General features: G+C 46.0%; 1 protein-coding gene across 3 annotated transcripts in view; it reads right to left on the bottom strand.

Moving 5' to 3' along the window:
• The window catches only part of RASGRF2 (Ras protein specific guanine nucleotide releasing factor 2), a 2380666-nt gene that overhangs the window by 1526054 nt on the left and 830673 nt on the right, over positions 1 to 23939 (bottom strand). For all 3 annotated transcript variants that reach the window (XM_069627555.1, XM_069627554.1, XM_069627556.1), the window contains exon 5: positions 2875 to 3128. In XM_069627555.1, the coding sequence (XP_069483656.1) occupies positions 2875 to 3128 (254 nt within the window). The remainder of the gene's footprint in view (positions 1 to 2874; positions 3129 to 23939) is intronic.

Here is a 23939-nt window from a genome sequence, read left to right as displayed (position 1 = left end):
GGCTGTACAGTCATACCCCATGCCCGACCCTCAGAATACTTCATGAGTCAGATGCACTTTCATCATGCAGTATTCCAATAGGGAAAAACGGCAAAACCCACAATGTGGGCACACGTGGCAAAAAGAGTGAAAACAGACACAATTCATGTTGGCATCTGTGACACGGTCATGAAATGCTGGAAGTCTGCTGTCTCTAGTAACATATGTGAACTTAAAAACATACAACTGCTCGCTCATAACTAAAAACAAGCATTGTTAAAGCAAATAAATGTGGGCATTTTTTAGGAACCAGACTGCAACGTTTCAAAGGACAATGCAAGAGGTGTGGTGGGTGGATGGGGTAGAGCGAGTGGGGGTGGGTGGGTGTCAGTAGAGAAATTAAGGCTTCACAACAAAAGACATGAATAACAAGGCAGCCCTCGGAGGACTAGAAAAACAGATCTGCTGTTGGAAAAAGCTCAAAATAGCCCCAAAACCCCACAATCTGCCTATAATTTCCTGCACACATGGGGTTTTAGTAGCCCAATTGTGGGGGGGGGCATAGCCCAATGTTGCCCAATATGATAACCCAGCAAATGACTGTAGAGCTAGGAAATGGAAAGAGTGGCACCCGACTTGCTTCTCACAAAGCTTCAGATTGGAGCAAATATTGTTAGGGAACACCTCATTGTGTAGTACGGCGGAGGAGTTTAGAAAAATAAACTTTACTAATTTGACAATTTCCTGGCATGGCATTGGTGGTTGCTATTGTAGTGGGGCAATTGTTGACTAGAAAGCAGATGCCCCCTGCCTTTCCCAGAAAAAACAGAAACTGCACTTTAAATTCTCCTGGAAATGCAGCTGGCACAAAGAATAGTTAGTTTAGCTACACAAGTAGGGACAGATGAGGCATTAGCTTGCCCAATTAGTGTGTTTCTAAATAGAGTAGAATAGGTAACAGGGAGGCGTGTACCAAGATAGGGTCTCACTACACAAGTAGGATAACTAATAGGTAGGGATGGGGTTGCAGCGTACCCAAATGTAGAAATGTTATATGCCAAGCATCCCCCGGGGCTCGGTAGATAGCAAATAAATGCAGAACAAATGTGTCCTGCAGAGGAACAGAAAAGTGACAAGCAGTTGCCATTTTTTGCACCAGCAGAGAATTCAGTTTTGCAGCTTTAAGGAAAGCCCAGTTAAGCATGCTCCAACAAATATTTAATTCAGGGGAAATGCTGTAGAAAGCTATATGGGAACTGCCACCAAGGAATGTGAAGGCCCAAAGACTTCATAGGGAGGGTTGCATGGCGTAACAAGATATTATTGTGTGCGTTCAGCTGGCGAGATAAATTGAGTTACAAGGACACGGCAGACCATTTCAAGTTTATAGGATGAACTGGGCATCCCAGGAAGTCAGAATGAGTTGCAAGATTAATGGTTCCACAATCGGCTGGGCATGACAGAAGGACGCAAGATGCGACTAAAGAAAAAACAACTAATTGCTGCCATGAAATCTTAGCAGGGTAAAAGCAGGATGACTCAAGAAATAATGATTCATAAAAGTGTCAAGAGCAGGATTGCAATCACTGTTGCGAGAAACATGTCCTTGAGACTGGTGACTCAGGACAGAGGAGGTAATATGGGCTATTTGATTTAATTAAAATAAGGTGATACACTTGTCTCTCTCTCTCTCTTATCTACATAAACATGTCATCATGCAGCCAGTTCAGGGATAGGTTGGGCACATTGTAACCAATGAGCACGTATTTTTTTTATTTTCACTGCAGAAGTAATTCAGGGCCTACCAACAATCAAATGTGATGAGTAACACACTTTTTAAGGGAAGGTTCATGGGTGCGATCTTAGATAACGATTGTCCAATCCCTAGTTCTGCACTTGCAGGGTTCCACATGTAGCTTAGTAGAGGGAGCCAATGACCAGAAGCGATACGATTTTATAACTCAGTGCTCATGATGACATCAGAATGACTCATTTGTACTATATAAACTCCTGTTGTCTGTTCAAACGTTGGAGAATGTTTGAGTGAGAGCTTGGCTTTTGATCTTGCTTTTTCCCCAGTCTATTGCAATAAACTGGTTACCTTGCATTTTGCATACCACAATCACTCTGTGTTGTCTCTTTTTTGACAAATACCAGTCAGGGGGCTATTTCGCTTTTTGGCACCCTCTTTTCACTATGCCAACCAGATATTCTAATTTCATGACCGCTCCGCTAACTCTTCTGCAACAATGGTTTCAGCATTTGTGTGGCGTAAGAGCACACAAAAATTACTTTCTGAGTGCTATGTCAACTGGATATTGTCAGTTAAGAAGCCCCCTCCCCTCTCTCTACTGTAACAATGGTTTCAGCATTTATGTAGGCAAGCACCACAAAGATTCACCAGAAACAAAAACCAGAAGTAATGGGCTCAGATGCAGCCACATTTAACTGTGGCACTAATGTTAGGCTGGCCAACGCGATAGAATAAACTTAGAGTGCGTTAAAGGACAGGCACAGACTGTGTGTGAGGGATATAGTACAAAGTGATGCAATGCTTCAAGTGTATAGTGGAGATGGGATAGATGGAAAAATACAACCCTCCTTTTCAGCTGACTACATAATAAAGATGGCTAAAGAGCAGTCAATCGTGTGAAGCAGCAATAGTGCATGCTAATGCGAGGTCGCCCCTTTATGGCTGAGTTAGGGGCAATTTAAAAGAGGCCAGTATTACGAAATGTGGTACAAAGTACCAACCATTCAAACCAAAACAAGCAGGTCAGTCAGTCCCACAAAAGATAATTATTTAAATAAATAATGACGATAAAAATAAAAACCTAACGCCGGTTTCACAATCAAACAACATAAAATAAGGAAAAGGAAACCCAAACACTGTACCTATTGAGGAACACACTGCTAACATCGTCATGAGTGATGGGAGGCTTCTTGGAACTTGCAGCCATTCTCAAGGGTCGGAGAAAGCAGTTCACGAGAACATAAAGCTGATGCACATACTCTGCTTCAGCCTCCACCATGTTAAACACTATCTGGTTCCTCTTCCTCATGCTTTCTGCATGGGGAGAACAAATGTAGTCTTGGACAATTGTCTTCCATTTTCTGCGGCAGAGCCAACCTCTCATAAAGCTTTGAACCTGGAAAGAAATGCAATGCTATCATTATCCAACTCAACTGCCAATAAAAGACAAAACAGAACTCCAAAACAACATGTAAGCAAGAGAAAATAAACTAAGGGGAGATAATTGTATTCAGCGATGTAATTTGGTGGCAGAGACTGGTTCCATGTAAGCATGCACGTAGGCAGGTCCCCGCCGCTGAACTCTGGTCATTTGCACGTCGGAGTGCATTTGTGCAGGGCAAAACACGATTGTAAGCCACCTTTTGCCCTCCACTTTTGTACTCTGCCATGCAAAGGAAGTATACGCCATCTGTCATGTACACATTGGCAGTCAGCGTTTACAATGGATCCCTATGGGGTCCATCTGCTTTTTGCTAGTGCATGAAGTCAGCAGACCACATAAGGATCCCCAGCATTTGAACCAGCATGGAAATGCAGAGAGGAATGGAGGCAGCGGAAACTCACATCTGGCTTTTTTGAAAATGATTGTTTCCTTTGGTGCAAAGAATTGTATGAATAAGTAAATACATCAAGCACATAGTAAGATAATACAATTATCTGCTGCAGTTCTAGACACATTTTTTTAAAACAGCAGATTACTTCTTTTGTGAAATAATCTTCATTATTATATCCAATTTAGGAAGTAAATAACTATGTAAGTATCCAACATAGTCGCCACCATGGGAGAGCTCAGACCTCAAAGAGTTCCTTTGTGGACAACATTTGGGTGGAGACAGGCAGGCATGGGTGGGAATTGCCACAGGGATTAGCAAGGCAATGGACAAGGATGGGTGGTCTCATAGCCAAACAACAGTGTACTCCTCCTCAAATATCATTTGCGCGTGCCCCTCATCAGAAGCCCTTCTCCCTATGTATACAAGAATCAGTATTTGGATGAAATAGTTTGGGCCTTTATAGGTGTCTCAAGTGACACTTATATATATAATATAATTATAGCTCAAACTAAACATGGGACGTGACATAAGAAACATGTGTAAAAACCTTACACAATGCTTTTATGCATTGTTTCTTACGTAACGGCCCTAACGAAATGAGCTCAAGGGTGTTGAATTATTCTATGCATTTGACATTTAGCATGAAATCCAGGCTTTAACAAGGTGCCTTCTTACACTCAGCCATGTCCTGTCAAATAATAATAATTAATCAGTGTTTGCAACTCTATATATTAATGGTAAATTCTAAAGAAACAAATATGCACTGCCCCATTTCAATTGAATAATGAACAATATCCCATTTGCTTACTTGGAAATCATGTGTTAGAGCAATATGAATGGTTTATTCAATGATGCAACCACTGGAAAGACCCCTCACTCAAATGTCATCACACTTGCATATAAAATTATGTGAATCGCCTTTTCAAGGGGTTCACCCCAAAGTCAAGGCTCTAGCAAACATGTGGATGTTCAGATTATTAGGGGGGGAACACTGCGCTTTTAGCTTCAGAGTGACATGCCTACTGTGAACATTATTAATACACGTTATCTATGCAATAATCCATGCTTCTTTTTATTTGGTACTCTCGGGTTTTCCTAAGTAAACTTCTACAAACTATAATGATGGGTAGTTTTGCTTTCCCTATTACCCATAAGGACTACAGCATTATCTAGGGCTTTTTAATGGTAATTGACCGCCTAAATGCAGAGTCCGCGAACATCCACATCCACATCCTAGTGTCACCACTAATCTTGTGGGCCTTAGGTACTGTAAGCTGCTAAATTACACTGGAGTCATTCAGGTAAACTACAACAATTGGCATTTCTTCTATGATTGTGGTGTTTAGGAATTAACTACAATTTTGAGTGTTCTCACCATGATGATTACCCACACTCCTTTGCCTTTAGCCTTATCTTCCCAATATTGCTCCCGTTCTTACAATGGTTCCGATGACCAATATGCCATTACTCCTAGAAGCCAAGCAACACTATGTTGCTTTCACTTTTCTTGTTCTGATTGTTTGCTTATGTTTTGTACACATGTATTTTTATCATCTAGTTTCTTTAAAGCTCTGTTTTGTTTTTCTTTTCAGTTGTAATCATAATCTTCATTCCCAAAGACTTGGCCACTTGCAGGAAACAGATGTAGATGCTACTATCATTTATCACTCGCTCTGATTCTTATAACTCAAGGTGAAGGCAACACACAATCCACAAGTTGTTTATATTTGATTGTATAAATGAATAAACCAAATTGATCAGAGAAAAGCAATATTTGATTAGACAAAACGCTCTTGTGGATTATGACTAAGTGGATTCAGCACATTATTTCATGCTTCTTTGCAAGGACACTTATTGCTTTGTTTGGTGGATCTGCAATCATATCTAAATGCACTCGCTTGGTGGTCTAAGTTAGTTAGAGAAAAATAAAAACCCCAATCATGGTGAATTCAATCCTATCATTGACATAAACTAACATCTATTCTATTGTCCACCGCACAATCTTCACCCCCTGCGACAGACATGCAATCTAACATTGGTAAATGCCCAGACATCAGTCGATTCCCCTTTCTGTTTTGAAATAATACATGCCTTAAATTGCCCTTTTGGTTACCTCTGCCACTAATGATTCAATAGCTACTGGCTTTATTCCCCTCTGCCCTGAAACAAGCCTTAGTAATCCCCTTCCTAAAATATCACTCCCTTGATACGCTTCTTCTGCCAATTACCATCCCATTTCTCTCATTCCCTTCCTGATGAAAATACTAGAATCCTTGGCTACCTCTTTACTAAGTTCTTTTCTTGAAGACTCCTGTTTTCTTTTTTTTTTTTAATAACATATTTTATTTATTTTATAAACGTAAACATATACATACAAGTTAATAACAAGTCATCGCTCGGGCATACAGGCAATCACTAAGCACAGCTCTTCATGCACATTGCAAGTTTCAGAGTTTTAGGTCCTTCATGAAATGGGTTACTAGGCGTCCAAATTATACATTGTGCAGATGAGTCTTCGCAGGACTCCAAACGTTTATCAAGTCTATTCATGGGTTCGCAGATCCCTACGTGTCTTCCCATTTTTGCCAGATCTTGCGTGCTTTCCCTGTCAAGTCTATTCATGAGTTCGCAGAGCCCTACGTGTCTTCCCATTTTTGCCAGATCTTGCGTGCTTTCCCTGGGCACCCTCTGGTAGTGTATATTCTCATTTCCATTTGCACACAGATATCCACGTCTGTTATCCATTGGTCACATTGAGGGGATAAGGGTGAGCCCCACAATTGGGCCAGATTCCTCTTTATGAGTCCCGTGGTTGTTGCCAGCATGAGTCTCTCATATCGGGGGATGTCTAGGTCGTCATCCATCCCTAGTAATAGCAATTTGGGGTCCATGGGCATTCGTCGGCCGATGACTGCCGATAACCTGTCACAACATTTCTGCCAGAAAATTTGGATTCGTGGGCATTCCCACAAGATGTGAAAAAAGGTCCCCCTCGCCTGTTGGCACCTTAGACAGTTGGGATCAGTTGCTCTCCCCCATTGATGTAAAGCTTCTCTCGGATAGTATACCCTGTGTAGAATTTTGAGTTGGATCAATCTGATTCTAGCCGAGATGGCAATTTCCCTCGGATACATGAGTGCTTTGATCCATTCTTCCGGTTGTATTGGTCCCACATCTCTTTCCCATTTTGCTTTCAGATCTGTAAGTTCCGTTGTGGCGAAAGAGGCTATTGCATTGTACATTGTGGAGGTTATTTTATTATCGATACGATCTACCACGATGTTTCTCTCAATTGGTGTGCAATCTGGAATGTTCGGTGGGTCGATCTCACATGTGATAAGTGCGTGATGTATTTGTCTGTAATGGAAGTGTTCTGTGGGGGGTAGGTTGAATTTGTCCTGCAGGGTCTGGAATGGTATTATTGCTCCATCTTGTATTATGTCTGCTAGCCTTGTTATCCCAGCTGATTCCCAGGTCGCCCATTTCGGGATTTTACTTAGCTCCGGCAGACGTTTGTTACGCCATAGGGGCTGTGCCAGCGTGAGTTTCCCATCCCATCCCAGGTGCTTGTGTGCATCTAGCCATATTTGCGTTCTATGTGCTCTAATCGTGTTGGGGATCATGCGTACCCTACTATTGTAGAGGGTCTCTAATGGGGTGAGCCCGGCACTCATCTGGCTATCCGCTTTAATGTGTGGTAGTTCAGGGTTGTTATGCAGGATATCATTTATCACCGGCATCTGGGCTGCCCAATAATATGTTTGTAGGTGGGGCAGTCCTATACCTCCTTCCCATGCGGAACGTTGTAGGGTTTTGAGCGCGATCCGTGGATGCCCTCCACCCCAGAGGAGCTTTCTGAGAGTCTCATCTATTTTTAGGAATTCTATCTTGGGTACATACAGTGGGGCGTTTTGGAGGATGTACACGAATCGTGGCAGAGTGAGCATTTTAAACATTGCCGCCCTTCCTAGCAGGGTGAGGGGTAGGGTCATCCAGTGTTTCACATCATTCGCGAATCTATCTCTGATTGGATGGAGATTTTGGGGAACATATTGCGTGAGGTCCGTCGCAACCTGTACCCCAAGATATCTGAAATGCTCGGTTTCTACTCTATATGGGCAATTGTGTAGAGCTGTCGTATCAGTTCCTTGGATCGGAAAAAGGATGGATTTGTTATAGTTTACCCGTAGACCACTAAATGCTCCGTATCTATTTAGTATTTGGGTGACGATGGGGTATGATACTAGTGGATCACTCATGTAGATCAGTAAATCGTCGGCATAGAGGGAAACCCTATCCTCCCAATCTCGGGCCCACCGGAACCCCTTCCACAACTGTGATTCTCTCAGCATTATTGCCAGGGGCTCGATTGCCAGTGCAAATAGCATTGCCGAAAGGGGACAGCCCTGCCTGGTCCCTTTACCCAGGTTAATACTACGTGATGTCCACCCGTTTACCCTTATCTCAGCTGTCGGTGTGTTGTAGAGCAGCTTGACCCAGCCTATGAATTGCTCACCCAACCCCATTTTACCCATAATGCTCCACAAGGCCTCCCAGTGGACTGAATCGAAGGCTTTTTCGAAATCAATCGCGAGGAGTGCTAGTGCATCCCGCAGCGATGGAGACTTCTCAATGGCGGCATGTAGCCTGTGGATATTCATTCGTGTGGATCTCCGTGGCATAAAGCCACATTGGTCTGGATGGATAAGGGTGTGTATGATTGTCTGGAGCCTGTTAGCCAGTATCTTGGCCAGTATCTTAGCTTCTATGTTTATAAGTGAGATCGGCCTGTAGGAGCTGCATATGTTTGCTGGTTTGCCTTCCTTATGTATCACCACTATAGTGGCCTTTCTCAGGTCCGGGGGCAGAATTCCTCTACCTTTGGCATATAGGAACATTTTATGCATCTGTGGTACTATGTGCTCATTGCCGATCTTTTTCCAAGCTTCCACTGGGAAGCCGTTAGGCCCTGGGGTTTTCCCATTTTGGAGTTGGGATAGGGCTGTCGACAGTTCTTCCTCTGTAATCTCTGTTTCCAAACTCGCTCTTTGCGTATCGCTTAGGTGTGGAATGGTGAGTGTGTCCAGGATGCTGGGATCCAGTGCAGTCGTCGGGGGAGCGTACAATGCCTCATAGTACTCTGCAAAGGTTTCAGCAATGCTTGAGTCGGTATAGGTCTGTTCTGCATTCCTGGTAGTGATGCATCTTATCTGGTGTTGACCCTCCTCTCTTTTTTCCAGCCACGCCAGCATTTTGCCGGCCTTGTCTCCAGTCTCGTATAGCCTGGTACGCATTGTCCTGTGTGCCTGTTTCGCACAGGTAAGTGTGACATCATGCAGCTTCTTTTGTGTCGCTTGTAGGGCTCTGTTGTCATCTGATGCGCCTGTGTTTATATATCGCACTTCAGCGTTTCTGACCTCTGTTTCAGCGTCTTCAACCTCCTTCCTGTGCGCTTTTTTGTGTGCAGCAGTCCAGCTCAGTACTACCCCTCTCAGGGTTGCTTTGTACGCCTCCCATATGGTTCCTAGGTCCTCTATCGAGTCCTGGTTTGTTTCGAAATATGAGACAGTGGCTTCCTGCATCTTTTCTACTAACTCTTTGAACCCTAAGTAATACGAGTTCAGGCGCCAAGTCAGTGGAGGCCTGGGTCGTTCTGTTTCGAGTAGGATCTTCAGCGGTGAGTGGTCCGAGATCCCCCTGGGCTGGAGTGTTGCCTCCGTTACTTTATGTATGTCTACACCAGGGAGGAAGAAGTAGTCTAGTCTAGACAACGATGCATGCGCGCCTGAATGGAAAGAGTATTGTTTCTCCATCTGGTGCAGATCCCTCCATGCATCCTTCAGTCCCAATGCTGTGGCAAAGATGGCTAATTTCGTCGGTATCATCGGATTTCTCCCCCTGATATGTGTACGATCTAGATTAATGTCCATTACATCATTGAAGTCTCCACCTACAACTAGTATATCCGCGGTGTTGTTGGCTATGATCGGTGTGATGTCGTCGAGTAAGGTATTTGTGAGCGCCGGGGGAGCATAGACCGCCAGTATGGCAATGGTTTGATTCCATAGCGTTCCATTTATGTGGACAAATCTCCCTCCGGTGTCCTGGGTTATGTTGGATATCTCTATAGGGATTCTTTTGTGTATTAATATAAGCACACCTCTCGAGCCCATTGAGAAACCTGCATGTATTGCTGTACGGTATTTGGTTCTTTTGAAAAATTGGCATCTTGTGCCGGCCAAATGTGTCTCAGTAAGCAGTATTAGATCCGGGTTGTTTCGATTCAGGTATTGTGTTACTAGTCTTCTCTTGATACTGCTTCCCAGGCCATTGACATTCCATGTCATGATGTTAAGTTTTTTGGTGTCTGTCCCTTTCGCACTCATTTCTTATCTTGTTCGTATGTCTGTGCCATTGGTAGCAGTTTAGACGAGAGGAGTCCTGCGCTATCGGTGTTTGGGCTGCCCTGTTGTCTTCCCATTTCAGCGTGCTTGTCTAAGCCGTGCTTTCCTTGTTGCCAGCATAGAACGTGAACAAATCCCAACTTACCCCCCTCCCTATACTCCTTCCCCAACTGAAGCATCTGTCGCCCACACAACCAAACTTAATCAAACCGTTGAACTTGGGGTATCTCTTGTCACTGTGGCGGTGGAGGTGCCGTAGTGAAGAGTCCGTAACTTGCTTAGGCCGCCGTGGGTTGGTGGTACCACGGCGGGTGATTGCAGGGTCTGTTCTATACCGATTGCAATCGGGGGGGTGGCTTGCGTGATGTGTCTTAACGCAGCCGCCAGCCGTTCTGAGTAGTGTTCTTTCCTGCTCGTGCCTCCGTATGTTTGTCGGTTGTGTTTAGGCGTCGGCATTCTGTGGTATTTCTTCCATCGGTTGCTGTGGCGGCTCATTTGGTGGCCTGTTTGGTCGGGGTCTATTTCTACGGTTTTCCTGTCTTCTCCATGGGCCCCATTCACCTTCTAGGTTGCGTTCCGCCCAGCTCCATGCCTCTCTTGGATCAGTGAAATGCACAGTAGTGCCCTTATGAAAGATTTTTAGCTGGGCTGGGAATAGCAGACCATATTTCACATTCAGCCCTTGTAATCTCTTTTTGAGAGTGTCAAAGGATTGCCTTGCTCTTTGTACCTCTTTGGTGAAGTCGGGGAAGAAGGCTATCCTGGAGCCGTTATAGGTCATGGCTCCATTCGTCCTTGCCATGTGGAGTATCGCGTCGCGATCTCTGTAATTTAGGATCTTGGCTATTATCGCTCGTGGCGGTGCTCCGGGAGTTGGTCTGCCAGTTGGTATCCGGTGTGCCCGTTCAATTGAGAAGAAGTTTGAGAGAGATTTAGGAGCGAATAAATCGGCGAGCCATTGTTCGAGGAACAGCTCCATGCTGGGTCCTTCTTCTTTCTCTGGCAGGCCGAGGATGCGGATATTATTTCTTCTCGATCGGCCCTCTCCCTCTTCCACCCTCTCCTCCAGTAGTTTAATGCGACCTAGTGCTGCATTCATTTGCTGGCCCATGCCTCTCACATTGTCTTCTGCCACTGATATGCGCGCCTCCGCCTCCCCTGTACGAGATGATAATTTCTGCAGGTCATGGCGCAGCAGAGAGACCTCCGTACAGATGCTATCCATTTTGACTTCCATAGCAGATCGAGAATTGGAGATAGCATTCATCACGTCCCTAAGGGATATGTCGGCCTCAGGGTCTGGTGATTCATCGGTTCTATTCTGGGCCGTGGAAGATGTCGGGGCAGGCGTTGTGTATTGTTCCATTGTGTTCTGGGTTCCAGTTCTTCTAAGCCTATCTTTGCCCATGTCCGGTGTGTGGGGGGGTGCTGCTCTTGGGTTTCCCCCCGTTATTCTTGGCAGAGGTCGGGGAAGCGTAGGCGGGCTGGCGGACGGTAAGCCCGGGGTGCCGTTTGCTAAGTTTCGGTGTCTCAGGATCGCGTCTCCCCTCCTCCCCTTCCTCCTTACCGGTTCCGCCGTATACCGCTCACCAGGCTTCGTTCGGCACCGCAGCGGCCGTTGCTGCTGTCGGCAGGCGCTCTACGAAGGATCGGAGCGCCTGCTCTGCTTGGTCTGTCGTGCTGGTCCCGCAAAGTACGTTGTTGTTGCAGGCCTCGGCGAAGCCGGTGGTCATTCCGATAGATGGGCGTCCCAGCAAGGACCGCGGGGAGTGGGGGGGTCAGCACTGATAGCTTGGGCGGCTGAGTCCCCAGCGATGGTTGGCGTCGGATCTGCTGGATGGGCCCCTCCCAATTTCAGACGAGTTTCTTTCGATTTCCACGAGAGGCAGCGCCTGTGGGTCTAGATTGTGTCTCTGTCGGCCATTTTGATTTCCGTTTGGCGCCGATTGCTTCTCCTTCTAAATGCCGATATCTCGGGATTGGCGCTTCGGAATCAGCTCCAGTTGCAGATATCGTTCCTACTAGGGTTCCGCCACCCTGTAGGAACCTTTTTTGGGGCTGGATTAGCCCAAATTCGCAGGATATTTCAGGATGTAGCTGGCGGCTTCGGGAGCTCTACGGGCTCACGTCTTCATCGGTCGCCAGTTGGCCACGCCCCCGACTCCTGTTTTCTTGATGCCTTTAAATCCGTATTCCGGCCTGGCCGTGGCACCAAACCGGTACTAGTCTTGGTAGTTGATGACCTGTAACTCTCCGACCAGGGCTGTATCTGTGCTGTGATTCTATTTGATTTGTTGACTGCATTCGATACCATTGACCACTCCATCTTGCTGGACAGGCTCAAAGTAGCTGGTATTTCCGGACCTGTGTTGGCATGGCTTCACTCTTTCTTAGCTGACTGCTCTCAGTCTCTGTCACTGCCTCGTTTTCAATCTTCTGCGGCGTCTATTACCTTTGAGATCCTCCATGGCTCTGCCCTTTCTCCCATCCTTTTCAATTCCTATGTTCAGCCATTGGCTAAGCAGATCCAGTCTATTGTTTCCGCTGTTACACGTATGCGAACGATACATAGATTGTGGTACCTCTCAATCTCACCCAGTCTGAGATGACAGTAAATCTTAGAACCTGCCTGAAATCTATCGACGACTGGATGAGCAATAATTGGCTCAAACTGAACGGCGACAAAACAATGGTTCTTGTAATTGGTCCACCTTCAGCTGCCTCCTTTTGGACACCTCAGTTTTGGACTCCCTCCCTAGGTCCTTTTCCAAAACCTGTCACTGTAGTAAAGGACTTGGGAGTTAAAATGTCAGCCTCATTGTCTGTGGTGGCACAGGTTAGCTCTATGTGTCAATTTAAGCTCCTACAGAATGTTCTTTCTTTTTTACCCTCCTCTCTTCGGGCTCCTGTCGTTGCCTCTTATTTTTGGCACGCTGGATTACTGTAACACATTTTTATTGCCTCATCCTGCCTATCTTCACAACCAGCTGCAAGTGTTACAGAACTCGGCCACCAGAGTAGTCTCTGGACTTTTGTCCCACGAACATATTTCCCCTACCCTATGTAGTCCCGACTGGCTCCCAGTTGGGCAGAGTTTTGAATGTAAGTCACTGTGCTTGGTTCATCAGGACTTTTGTGCCCTGGTCGCCGAATATTTAGAATCCATTTTGTCACCATATTCCCTCTAGACCACTACATTCTGTGTCTGATTTTCTGGTCGAAGTGACCAGATTTCATCATACCAGAACTGGCTGCTGTGCCTTCTCAGTGGCATCCGCTTGGCTCTTGAATAAGCGTCCTCGTACCCTTTGTGCTATTGATAACCAACTGCTTTTTTGACAAGGTCTTAAAACTCATCGATTTTAATGGTTGCTCTGCCATTTGTTGCCTATGACTGTTTCATTTCCACCCCAGCTCCATGATGCTTTCGGATGTAGGTTGCACTCTATAAATAACTATAACATTCATGATGCAGCCATATCACATAGACCCGCGACCTGGGATCTGGCTGTCTTTATTTATTAACCCCAGATATCTTATATATTGGACAGATCTCCGACCTCCAACAATTAAGAGGAGTGAGTTCGGTCAGGTGCAGTACCCTGCTATTTGATGGTTATTTTTATTTCTAAAGCACTGAAGAGCCTAATGCATTGAAGCACGGAATGGCATGAACATGAGAGGTATTTAGTAATTTAAGCAAGACTATAGCTATGTAAAAGGAAATATTTTTTAAACAGGAAGTAGGTTTTTAGCTGCTTCTTAAATCACAAAAATTGTACTGAAGTCTTAGAGAAAGTGGTGGAGTGTTGAGGGCAACAGACATTTGTACAACGTGGCCCTTCAATTTGCAGGATACCGCCCCTCTCCATCACCACGCTGCACTTCATATGTCACCTACCCCTCCTACCTACACGAGCTGTGACTGTTCATCTGATCCGCTGGCCCCGGGTCACATCTACAGCTTCCTGGACGAGATCACCAACTTGATAATGCATAAATTAACAACTGAAACAACATCCTTTTTGGTGACTCCATCCTCCAACACACCACAGCTCACTACGACAAACAAGTCCTATTGAACTTGCTAAAGGGTTCCTATTGAACTTCATCAACACACTTAACATCTCACAGCATGTCACAGACCCTACTCAAGTAAAGGGCAACATGCTTGAACATGGTCTTGCCCTCCTCCCCATACATACAAATTTGCAGCCTCATTGAAATGGACTGGTTGGACCATACTGCCATATGCATCAACCTTACCTGTCCAGAGAAATCCAGACCAACCAAAGGCAACAGCCACCTACCTGCATTGCCAATTGCAACTTTGAAGATTTCTCCTTAGAAGCTTTGGAGGCAAGCCGCTGCTGCTTAACAGCCAACATTGGCACACAGAGAGTCGTAAACCTTCTTCCTCACCACTTCTGACCACATTATGACTATTCTCGTTGACCTCAACAGGCCAAGGAAACAGTGCTGGGTCAGAACTAATCCATTCACCCACTGGTACTCACAGAGATCAAGTGTGCTATATATCAAGCAGAGAAACTATGGCGCAAAAACAAATCACCACCCAACTCCCCACACTGAAACAATAATGCCCCCTACTTTGCCCCCTCATAGAAATATGAAACAGCATACTGTTCACAAGAATAACCGAGGTTGCAAACAAAAGCAGAGCTCTTTCAGGCCATTGGCCACTGCTTCAACCCAGTCTAGGGCTCCCTGATTGCCCCAATGAGTGGGGAAAAATGTGACACCACAAATAACATCTGTCTTGACAAAATCTCAAAAATCTGGATAAATTCACAATAAAGTCACCCGCTACCAAGCTCCTGCCTCAGTTCGCAGAAGGAAAGTATAGGAATGGGACCATTTCAGAACCATCTCACCAATCAAACTCAATAGTGTGACCTCATCTCTCAAGCCTATTACATATGAGGCTGATACCCTGCCCACCTCCATCACCAAGTCAATCTAGAGCCAGGCTCTCTAACTCCTTCTCAAAATCATCTCTGACATGGGACTTCTCCTCGTCACTAAAACATCGTGAAAGAAAATCTGGTCCCAGATGACGTTGAAAACGTATGCGCAATCACCCAACTGAGTGAAGAACATTGCAAAACAGCTTCCCTACATCTACAAGAACAAATACACCAACACATGCTGCTGTAGGACTATGAATCTGAGATTACGCCAAGGTGCAGTACTGCAACAGCAACCCTACAGGCAGTTGACAAAGCATTATACTTCATGAACAAAAGGGATGCATGTCTGCCAATACTAATTGAACTCTGCATCATTCAACACTATCGAACCCACAACATATATAAGCAAATAAAATAAACTAAACATTACCTACACTTCTCACCACACAAATGGAATTTGTGTGTGCCATCATTGACATGACACCAGGCAGTTCTGGTGGGTAGTCTCAAGTTCTCACACCGTCAAATTCGGTATGGGTTTCTCAATTGCGAATCCTATCACAAGTGCATCCAAGTGATACATGGGGCCTTTAGCAGCTCTCCTAGTAATCATCTGCATTGACATACATCATTATGCTGCCCAAATACCTAAAGGTCAACCACATAGAAAACATCACACCACTAAAACACGCTCTAGTGCCCATCCATGCGTAGATGGTGAGCACATACACAAAACTCAATCCCACCAAAACTGAGTTTGTGCTCCTTGTCAACCTAGAGAAGAAAAACACTCATACAAATGAATTTGAAGGGTTCGTGCCTAATCTAGCCAAGCGGCAAACCACTGGGCTTTACCCTCAACAGCAACTTGTCATTATAAAAGCACATCACCAAAAAAAGCCTGCCATCAACTAGAACTATTATGCAAACTAAAACCCTTCCTTCCACCCCTCACTTTAGGAGCGGTGTTCATGTACCGGTTTTAGGGCACCCAGGACCGGTGTTCATTCAATGGTATTATGACACCCAGATGAAGGGGGCGATGCATGTCCCAGCTTCCTCCCTTGTACCACTCAAAGCAGTGCAAGATACCACAGCATAAATAACCATGACATGAGAAGGTTTGACTATATACCCCCCACGCTCAAGGCAACTACACGGAATGCCTATACCAGGCCAGATCATCCGTAAAACTGGCAGCATTACATTCAAGGCAATAATGGCTCAAGCACTGCCCTACCTAACTAAAAAGGTACTCCTCTCTGAGGAAATTCCAGAAGCTGCACTTCTGTAGCTCCAGACACCAAACAATGGCAGAAGGAAAAGACCAGCATGCAGGCCTTCTCCTGCCATGCCCGGCTCTGTGAAGGACCATCCCACCCGCCTCTACTTGGATCTGACACCACTATAATTGAGGAAAGAACTGAAAAAAGTGCTGTCCAAGCAGTTTGCCAGCATGAACATGACGCCAGAGAGCTCCAGTCAACATGTCGGTCATCCCCCATGAAGGCCACATCTCCACTGTCACGTGCATTGAATGGATCATACATTTGTACTTAGCTATATTCCCTGCTTGCTAGGTTTGCACTTTATCAAAATCAAATACAAATTTGATGCTGGTATCTATGCCCTCATTATTAAGGCCGAGACGGGCATGAAACTCTCGAATGACCCACACATTTTGCTTTTTGGTTTCGCATCTTCTGACACTCAAGATAATCTACTGCACAAAGCCTTATCAGTTGACTGCTATGGCTTCCCAACAAAGTTCCGCACTTCCGTGGAATCAGCTGACACTGCCCATGATGACGTCACCAAAGCTTGCTAAAGCAATTAACCATAGCCCCAGACTAGATGCCTTCCTAAAGATCTTTGCAGAGAATTCACTACTACTCGGCAATTCAACTGACACCTTAAACATGTGTAGATATCCAAGAACAAATGACTCTATATGGTAATCGGGGTAATACTGCCTAATTACAAAAGGACTGCTGCAAAAACAGACACTTAAGCACACACCTGGATAAACGCTGCAAAGACTGCATGCAAAACAATTACTCCATGCAGTCATTAGTAATTACTGTTACCACATGTCTGCAGTATCAAACACGTGGTGACTGCCATTTTAAAAACAAAAACAAAATCCATGCTGAACAGCACAGCAGACAGCCATCCAGCAGCAGTGGCAGCCCAAACTAAAGCAAGAGGGGGGGAGAATACAATGTGCTGACTAGGAATACCTGTCCCAGGCAGAGGAGGACAAAGGAGAGGACCCAAACGGCTCCATGCAAGTGGTATGCCTGGCAAACTCACATCTGCGACAGGGCTAGCATTGTACGACTCCGCTCCGGATTAAAAAAAACTAAAGAGAAGATGAAATTACCATAAGCAAGTGGTCCTGCAGTTTGCAGCTGCACAGTGGCGGGAGATGACTGCCAGAGGAGGGGAAAGTGAGCCTCCCCTTGACCTTTACTCATGTCTACATTTCAGGAAGGCACTCAAGACCCTCCTCTTCAAGAAATGGCTCCTCCTTAACACCCATGTCCACACCTGCTACACTCCCCACATAACCTGAGACTGTGTGATCTGCTCCTCCCGTTTCCCATCTGGTTGAATGCACATCTATTGCTGCCAAATTGCCAGCCTTCCCCCTCACCTACTGTCAGCTCTGCGCTCCCTTGTATCAATTATTTGCGATCTGCTTCCCTCAGCACGTTCTTCCCCCCTATGACTTGTAAAGCACCCTGTTTCTTCCCAAAGCTGGGTCCACACTGAATGAATGCCCTAGAAATCATAATATTAATAATAAAAATAATAATGCTACACACAATGGAGGTGAAAGCGGGCTCTAGGCTGGATCTCAGTGGTGTTGAGGAATTCGGGATCCAGCAGGTTGAATCCTCAAAAGCAGGATGCAAGTCACTAAATGGACCATAACAATGCATTGGAAGCATAACTGAAACCTTTATATGACATGACCATATGCCATGTAGAGAGAACAAAACTCACCAGACTCAACAAGGACATGATGTCAAAACATTGCCACTCTGTTCCAAGAATCTGCCAACAATGGCTACTTTTAAAAAGTATATTAGAAAATAAATAGGTATTTGCAAACCAACTGGGGTTCCCCGATTAGGAATGGTCCCTGCAGCTTACCTCAATGTCCAGGTTGGCCCCCACCTCTGTAGCCCAGGCTTCCCTATTCCTCACAATGAATATCAAATATTGGTAGACTATTGCCAGGTGACCCTCACTGTCTGGATCTATCCCTTACACTAAGGTTTCCGCCGTATCTAACTCTCCCTCAGAGACTTCCCAAGGAACCTGGTTGTTTTGTCTCTTTTCTTTCAATGGCATCACCTCACTCTGCTGCCTCCTCTCTCTTCCCTTCCTCGCCCTCCTTCTCACTCTGTCTCTCTCCACACTTCTTCCATTCATCTTACTGGTCTCTCCCCCTTCTCCCATTGCCAACATGCAACTGGTCTCACCTCTCACTCTGTGCACTGCTTCTTAGTTTTACCTTTCTATGTCTCTCTCCCCATGCTCTGTCCCCTGTTCTTGCTGCACTCTCTCTATCACTCTCCTGTCTCCGCCTGCCAACTCTCTCCTCGTCTTATCTCTCCCCAATCCATCTCACTCCTACCACTACAGCTGCTATGCTCCTGACTCTCACATTCCTCTCACTTACACACACCCACCCACACACCCTGTCTCACACATACTCTTGACTCTTAACCCCTCCACCCTTCTCTTTCCTTCCTTTAGTCAATCTCTCTCACTCACATACAAACATCTCTCAAACCCAACACCGTACCATCACTCTCTCACAGCACTCCAAAAGTCTCTTTAGAATCGTTCTCCACCTGCTTTCCCCTCCTCACTCATCTCTTGGTCCATCTTCTCTGTTCCTGGCCTCAACCGAACGCCTGTCACCGTCCTTGGCTCCTGTTGACATTATATAGCCCAGCCTTCCCTCTTGAGGAGTACCTCTTGGCACCTATTGGCCCTTTCGTCAGCTGTTCCCCTTGGCCAATCTCTAGCTGAGCTGTTCCCCTGGGGCCGAGAATTCCCCTGGAAGTCTTTAAGAAAGCTTCTGGTCCTGCTCCCTCCCCATTCTTGTATAGGCATCCCTGTGCTCAAGCTGCTTGTTTTACCTGAGATTCTCTCCAAGCTTTAGTGAGTTTTGTCTGCAACCAGTGTTGGGGAGGATTTTTGGGTCTCTCCTTTTCCTCTTCAGTCTCTTTACATTCTCTGTCCTTTTTCTGTTATCCCCCAATTCCCTTGTGGTCCATCTGGGATTGGTGGGTTGGGTGTTAGGTGTCTCATTCCTTGTGGGAAGGGAAAATGACAGTCCATTCAAATGCTGGCCTTGACTTGCCTTGTCTGAGACAGGTTTTCTCGGTTGACCCCAAGTGCATTCTGGGAGTGGTGGTTCCGTTCTCCTGGTACTTTGTCTCATTTTCATTTGGCTCTGGAATACACCCCACACATGCGCACAAACACACACACACGCACAAACACAAACACACACACACACACAAAGAGCTATCCAAATATCATGAAGTAACAGATGTAGATTAAATATCAAAATGTAGCCAGTGACTGAATTCTCACTGCCACCTCGATTTTTACCAGAACACTGGTGACGCTGATAAGACAGAATAGGGTGCTGCTACCTCTGCCAACACCACCATCTGCACCGCCACTTATGCATCCAGCTCCTCTGCTGTTGCTGTTACCCCCACTTCTACTGCAGATGCCACCACCACCACTGATGGCATCAGCATCACCGCCTCCACCAGCGCCACTGTCACTACTGCTACCACTAATCTTCCGATAGATCTTGGAACCGCTCCCTTGTATCAGAATCAGGGTTGCAATAAGAGTATTGCTGGCAACCACATATTTCCATCTGCCACCACCTACTGCCATACAATTTTGCCCATCACATGTGATGTCCCACCAGGGGGGAGACAGGGACATAGCGGGAGAAAATCTGGACCTGGCAAAATGTCCTGGAGGCTATTTCCTCTGTGGCAGAGGCAGCGGGGAGCTACATCCCTAGGGACCCAGAAACTGTGGCCAAATGAGCAGGGATTATATCTCTAGAGACCTCTACGCAGCCGCAGAGCAAGCAGCACACTAGAGTCCTACAGAGAGGCCACAGAGAGCGGGAGGACCAACAAGAGCTGAATGGGCCAAGTGAGTAGGGCATTACATCAATTGGAATGGGATGTGCTCTTTACCCCTGGGTGCAAGCTGGCTACTATATCTCTGGGAGTTACAAGAAGTATCCTGGGCACTATTACCCTGAAACTCTGTTCAAGGTGTGCCACTAGGGGAATACCACAGAACATCCATCTCACGGCAATTTTTCAACACCTTTATTTTGCGCTTTGCAGTGGGAGGTTGGAGAATGAATGGACGAGTAACTCAAAGTCTGTGTAAAGCAGGTCCCTAGACTAAAGAATCCAAGTTACAATGTCCAATCCCTGTTCTACTCCACATAATTCCAGGCTTACACATCCAGGAAAGAGTCCTTGAATTCACTCACAGTCCCAGGGTGGTTTTAAGTTTTTCATTACTTCCATTTGGCAGATGAAGCCAATGATGCGCAAACCTCTGCGTCTCCGAAGCCTTGTGGTGCTCTACTTCCAGGGCAAGCCCTTGTAGTGTTTCCTCTTTACCTGGGGTCTCTGAAGAACATTTACCGGGTAGGCTCTTGCAGCATTCCCATCCCTTGTCCTAAAGGTCCACATAGATTCCTTACTGAGGCAAAGGCCTTGTAGCTTTAGGGTCTCTTTATGATTTTTTCCGAGTTAAGCTCTTGTAATCTTCTGACCCTTGCCACATGTCTGGTTTTTCTTCACCCCTACCTCAGTCTTGGTCAGGAGGCAGTAATTATAGCACCAGCCTCAGGCTGCCATCCTGGGCTGTAGCCTGCTACTGGCTGCAGTCGGATTCAGAGGGTGAAAGGTTCTCTTTAGGTATGGTGGATTTGCAGCAGACACGATAGCACGCACGGAAGGCTATTCCCTTACTCTCTCTCTCTTCTGTGTCCTCTGACTCATGCCAGCTTCTGACTCAAGGCAACCAGACAGCCTGCTTGCTCAACTTCCTTTTGGAAGTATTAGATCAATCATGGTGTGGCCTTGCCTTTTGGGCTTAGCCAACAGGTGCTCTTGCCTTCTGAATGACTTGCTCCTCTCACTGCATTGACACCAACTTTCGCAAATTTGGTCTAATTTCCCTAACAGTCTACAGCCTTCCGTCTCTTTTTATAATCTGGATTGTGAAGTAATTATTTTAACGAGACACTATGGTGGGTCCTTTATCCTTTAGCTTAGGCTCAGTTGATTGGTGTGTGCATAATGGGTCCACCTTCTCCCTATGATTATGCCCCACGTTAGCACCTATTTCTAGGTGTTGCAACTGTTCTGGTTACCTAAATCAGCCCTTGCCCAGGTGCCTGAGGCTGAAGTCTCAGGTTGCCTGTCTGCCATCTTAGGCCCAGGCACCAGTGACATGGCAGCTGAGTGATCCAATGTTTGTGCTGTAAATGCTGCAAGTAAGTGCGTTTGTTCGTGGTCTGTGCACGCGCGTGATGCGTACATGCTTAGTCTGTGTTCTTTTTCCTGCTGTCTTGTATTTCTCACCAGGCTCCATGCCTTGGTGCATTGCCAAGGCCTGTGCACCCAAGGTGCTCTCATCAGAAAGTACTGCTCTGCTGGTGGATCCTCGACACAGCTCCTGCATATCTTGTATTCATAGCACACTTTTCCAGGTGTTGTGTTTCTCTTGGTTTGTCCCCACAAAAATCTCTTTTCCCACATTGTAATATCCCTGTGCACTCCCTCTCATTCCTCTTGATAGGAGTTTTCTGTTGGGAGACAATCTGATCCCTTTTTGAAGATGTGACAACAAAGAGGATGTTATTGCGCTCATGGCTAGAACATTCCTCGTTCTCCCTGGCGTGGCATGAGTCCTGTTCCTCCAGACCTCAGTACTCATGCCTACGTTTCTCTTATGGCTTGACTATGCCATGCCATTCCTGGCTCTGGGTTGGAAGGAAGAGGGGCCTTTGTCGGGTAACTTTGCCAAAGGTGTTAAGAAGCGAGCAGGATTTATAACCCTGAGACTATATGTAGGGAGTGTCAAAAAGTGTGCTGGGTGCTATAACCCTGAGACAGTCAAGATTTGGTGCTTTCCCACTGCCACACTGGAGAACCTTGCTGCACCATAGGTTATCCCTTCACTAAATGTGATTCTTAGAATGCAGAGGAAGGGTATCTCTTTAGCTTTGTAGAGGAACCTCGAATAAATGTATGCACATAGCCTTTTACCCATACTGACAAGAATGACGCTTTGAGACAGTGCCGCGTGCCTCGGCTCCACCTCCTGTAGCCACATGCACTATCATCAGGAGTTCATGCACATGCATGTTTAATGCTCCAGTGCTCAATATCTGCGGTGCATTTCTGAGATTTGCTGTCTTTTCATACCTTTTACAGGTGACGCGAGGAGTCATTAAACACTGCCACCTTTTAAATGGAGGCAATATTTGGCGGTATTTACAGTGATTTTCGCACAATATGCGAACTCGTAATCCTGTGGTATTTACTGCCAAGGCTGGATGTTTCTAGAATGGGGCTGAGAAATGCGGCCCTGACACCACTCCACTTTCCTTTGCGCCTAGAGTTCAACAGGTGAGACCCCGGGCATGGGGCACAGCTGTAGCCACATGTGCACATCAGTGAGCATTGCTTTGTCAACCGGGAATGGATTTGAATGGCAGCAAATCCTCCTCCTTTGCGCCCTACGTGCGTATTTTACATGTGCAAAGGAGTTTTCATACTCAACTTAGTTTTCTGTGACTTAGCACACATTATATGTGTGGCCCTATTTACACTTATTTCTAGAACTCGATCCCGGAGTTGGCTCAGAATGCCCCTACAATTCTCCAATTTCACAAATCTCTCAAAACATGACTCTTTCAACAACACCTGACCAAGGACTAATACCAGTGGACGCACAGACCTCACAGCACTGTGCTACGGTTACAAGATGGCAGCACAAATGTGGAGACCCACACTCTGTACAGCGCTCGGCTGCTCTCGGGCTAGGTCTGCACTTTGAACAGTAAAATAAATAAATAAGTAAGTAGGTAGATAACATGAACTTCTAAAGCAGACAATCACCTTTAAAAGGCACCTAGGTGTTGGATGGACAAAGCAGCCAAGTTATCCTAAGAGGGAAGATTAAAGAGCAAACAAAAAAGTGGTTCATTTCTTTCTAAAATCAAAATGAAGATCAGCAGCCACAGCGTCCAAAGCTTTACAGCCAGGAAAGAAAATGCACTACTTGCTCCCCCCACCTCCCCTCCCGCACCCCCTCATCTAGACCATTTAGGCCTAGCTACCTCTAGAAGGCCCGCGGGGGAAGACCGTAAAGTACGTTGTGCTTTATAAAGTGTAAGCGTCCCCTGAGGAAAAGAGGAGTGCCATTATAAGAGGATGTGTGCACACGGCCCAGAGCTTTGAATTGAATCCGCGTATCCGCTGGAAGCCTGAATAATGATTCCAGCACAGAGGGGATATGGGCCCGAGCATTCTAATGAAGTATTAACCGGGCTGCGGCATGGGAGCGGCACACCACGGTAACACGTCAGGAACCCAGCCGGCTGGCCCTGGAAGCATTCCCCTGCTGGACGGTATCCAGCCACACGTCTGCGTCATCTGTGACGCGGCCCTACTGCGCAGTCCCACATTCCAGGCGCACGTAAGGGCTACTACATATGTGCGCCCGAAGTCAGGAACATCAAAACAGACCGTTTTAAACAATGTGCATCTCTAAAGGGTGTTTTATTTGAGTCTCTGAAAATGCAAATAACGCCTATTTTTCTAAATGCATTATGTTCATAAATACTTTCATGAATGAAACGTCATCGAATAGGATATGTGTATATTGCGCAGTATCACTACATGGTCGGCAATAGCGACCGAATCCTTAACTGGAGAGAACACTTTTTGAGAAA

Source organism: Ambystoma mexicanum, chromosome 6p (assembly GCF_040938575.1).
Source record: "Ambystoma mexicanum isolate Mex_15411 chromosome 6p, UKY_AmexF1_1, whole genome shotgun sequence".
Classification (NCBI taxonomy): domain Eukaryota; kingdom Metazoa; phylum Chordata; class Amphibia; order Caudata; family Ambystomatidae; genus Ambystoma; species Ambystoma mexicanum.
This window is presented reverse-complemented; position numbering and strand designations above follow the sequence as displayed.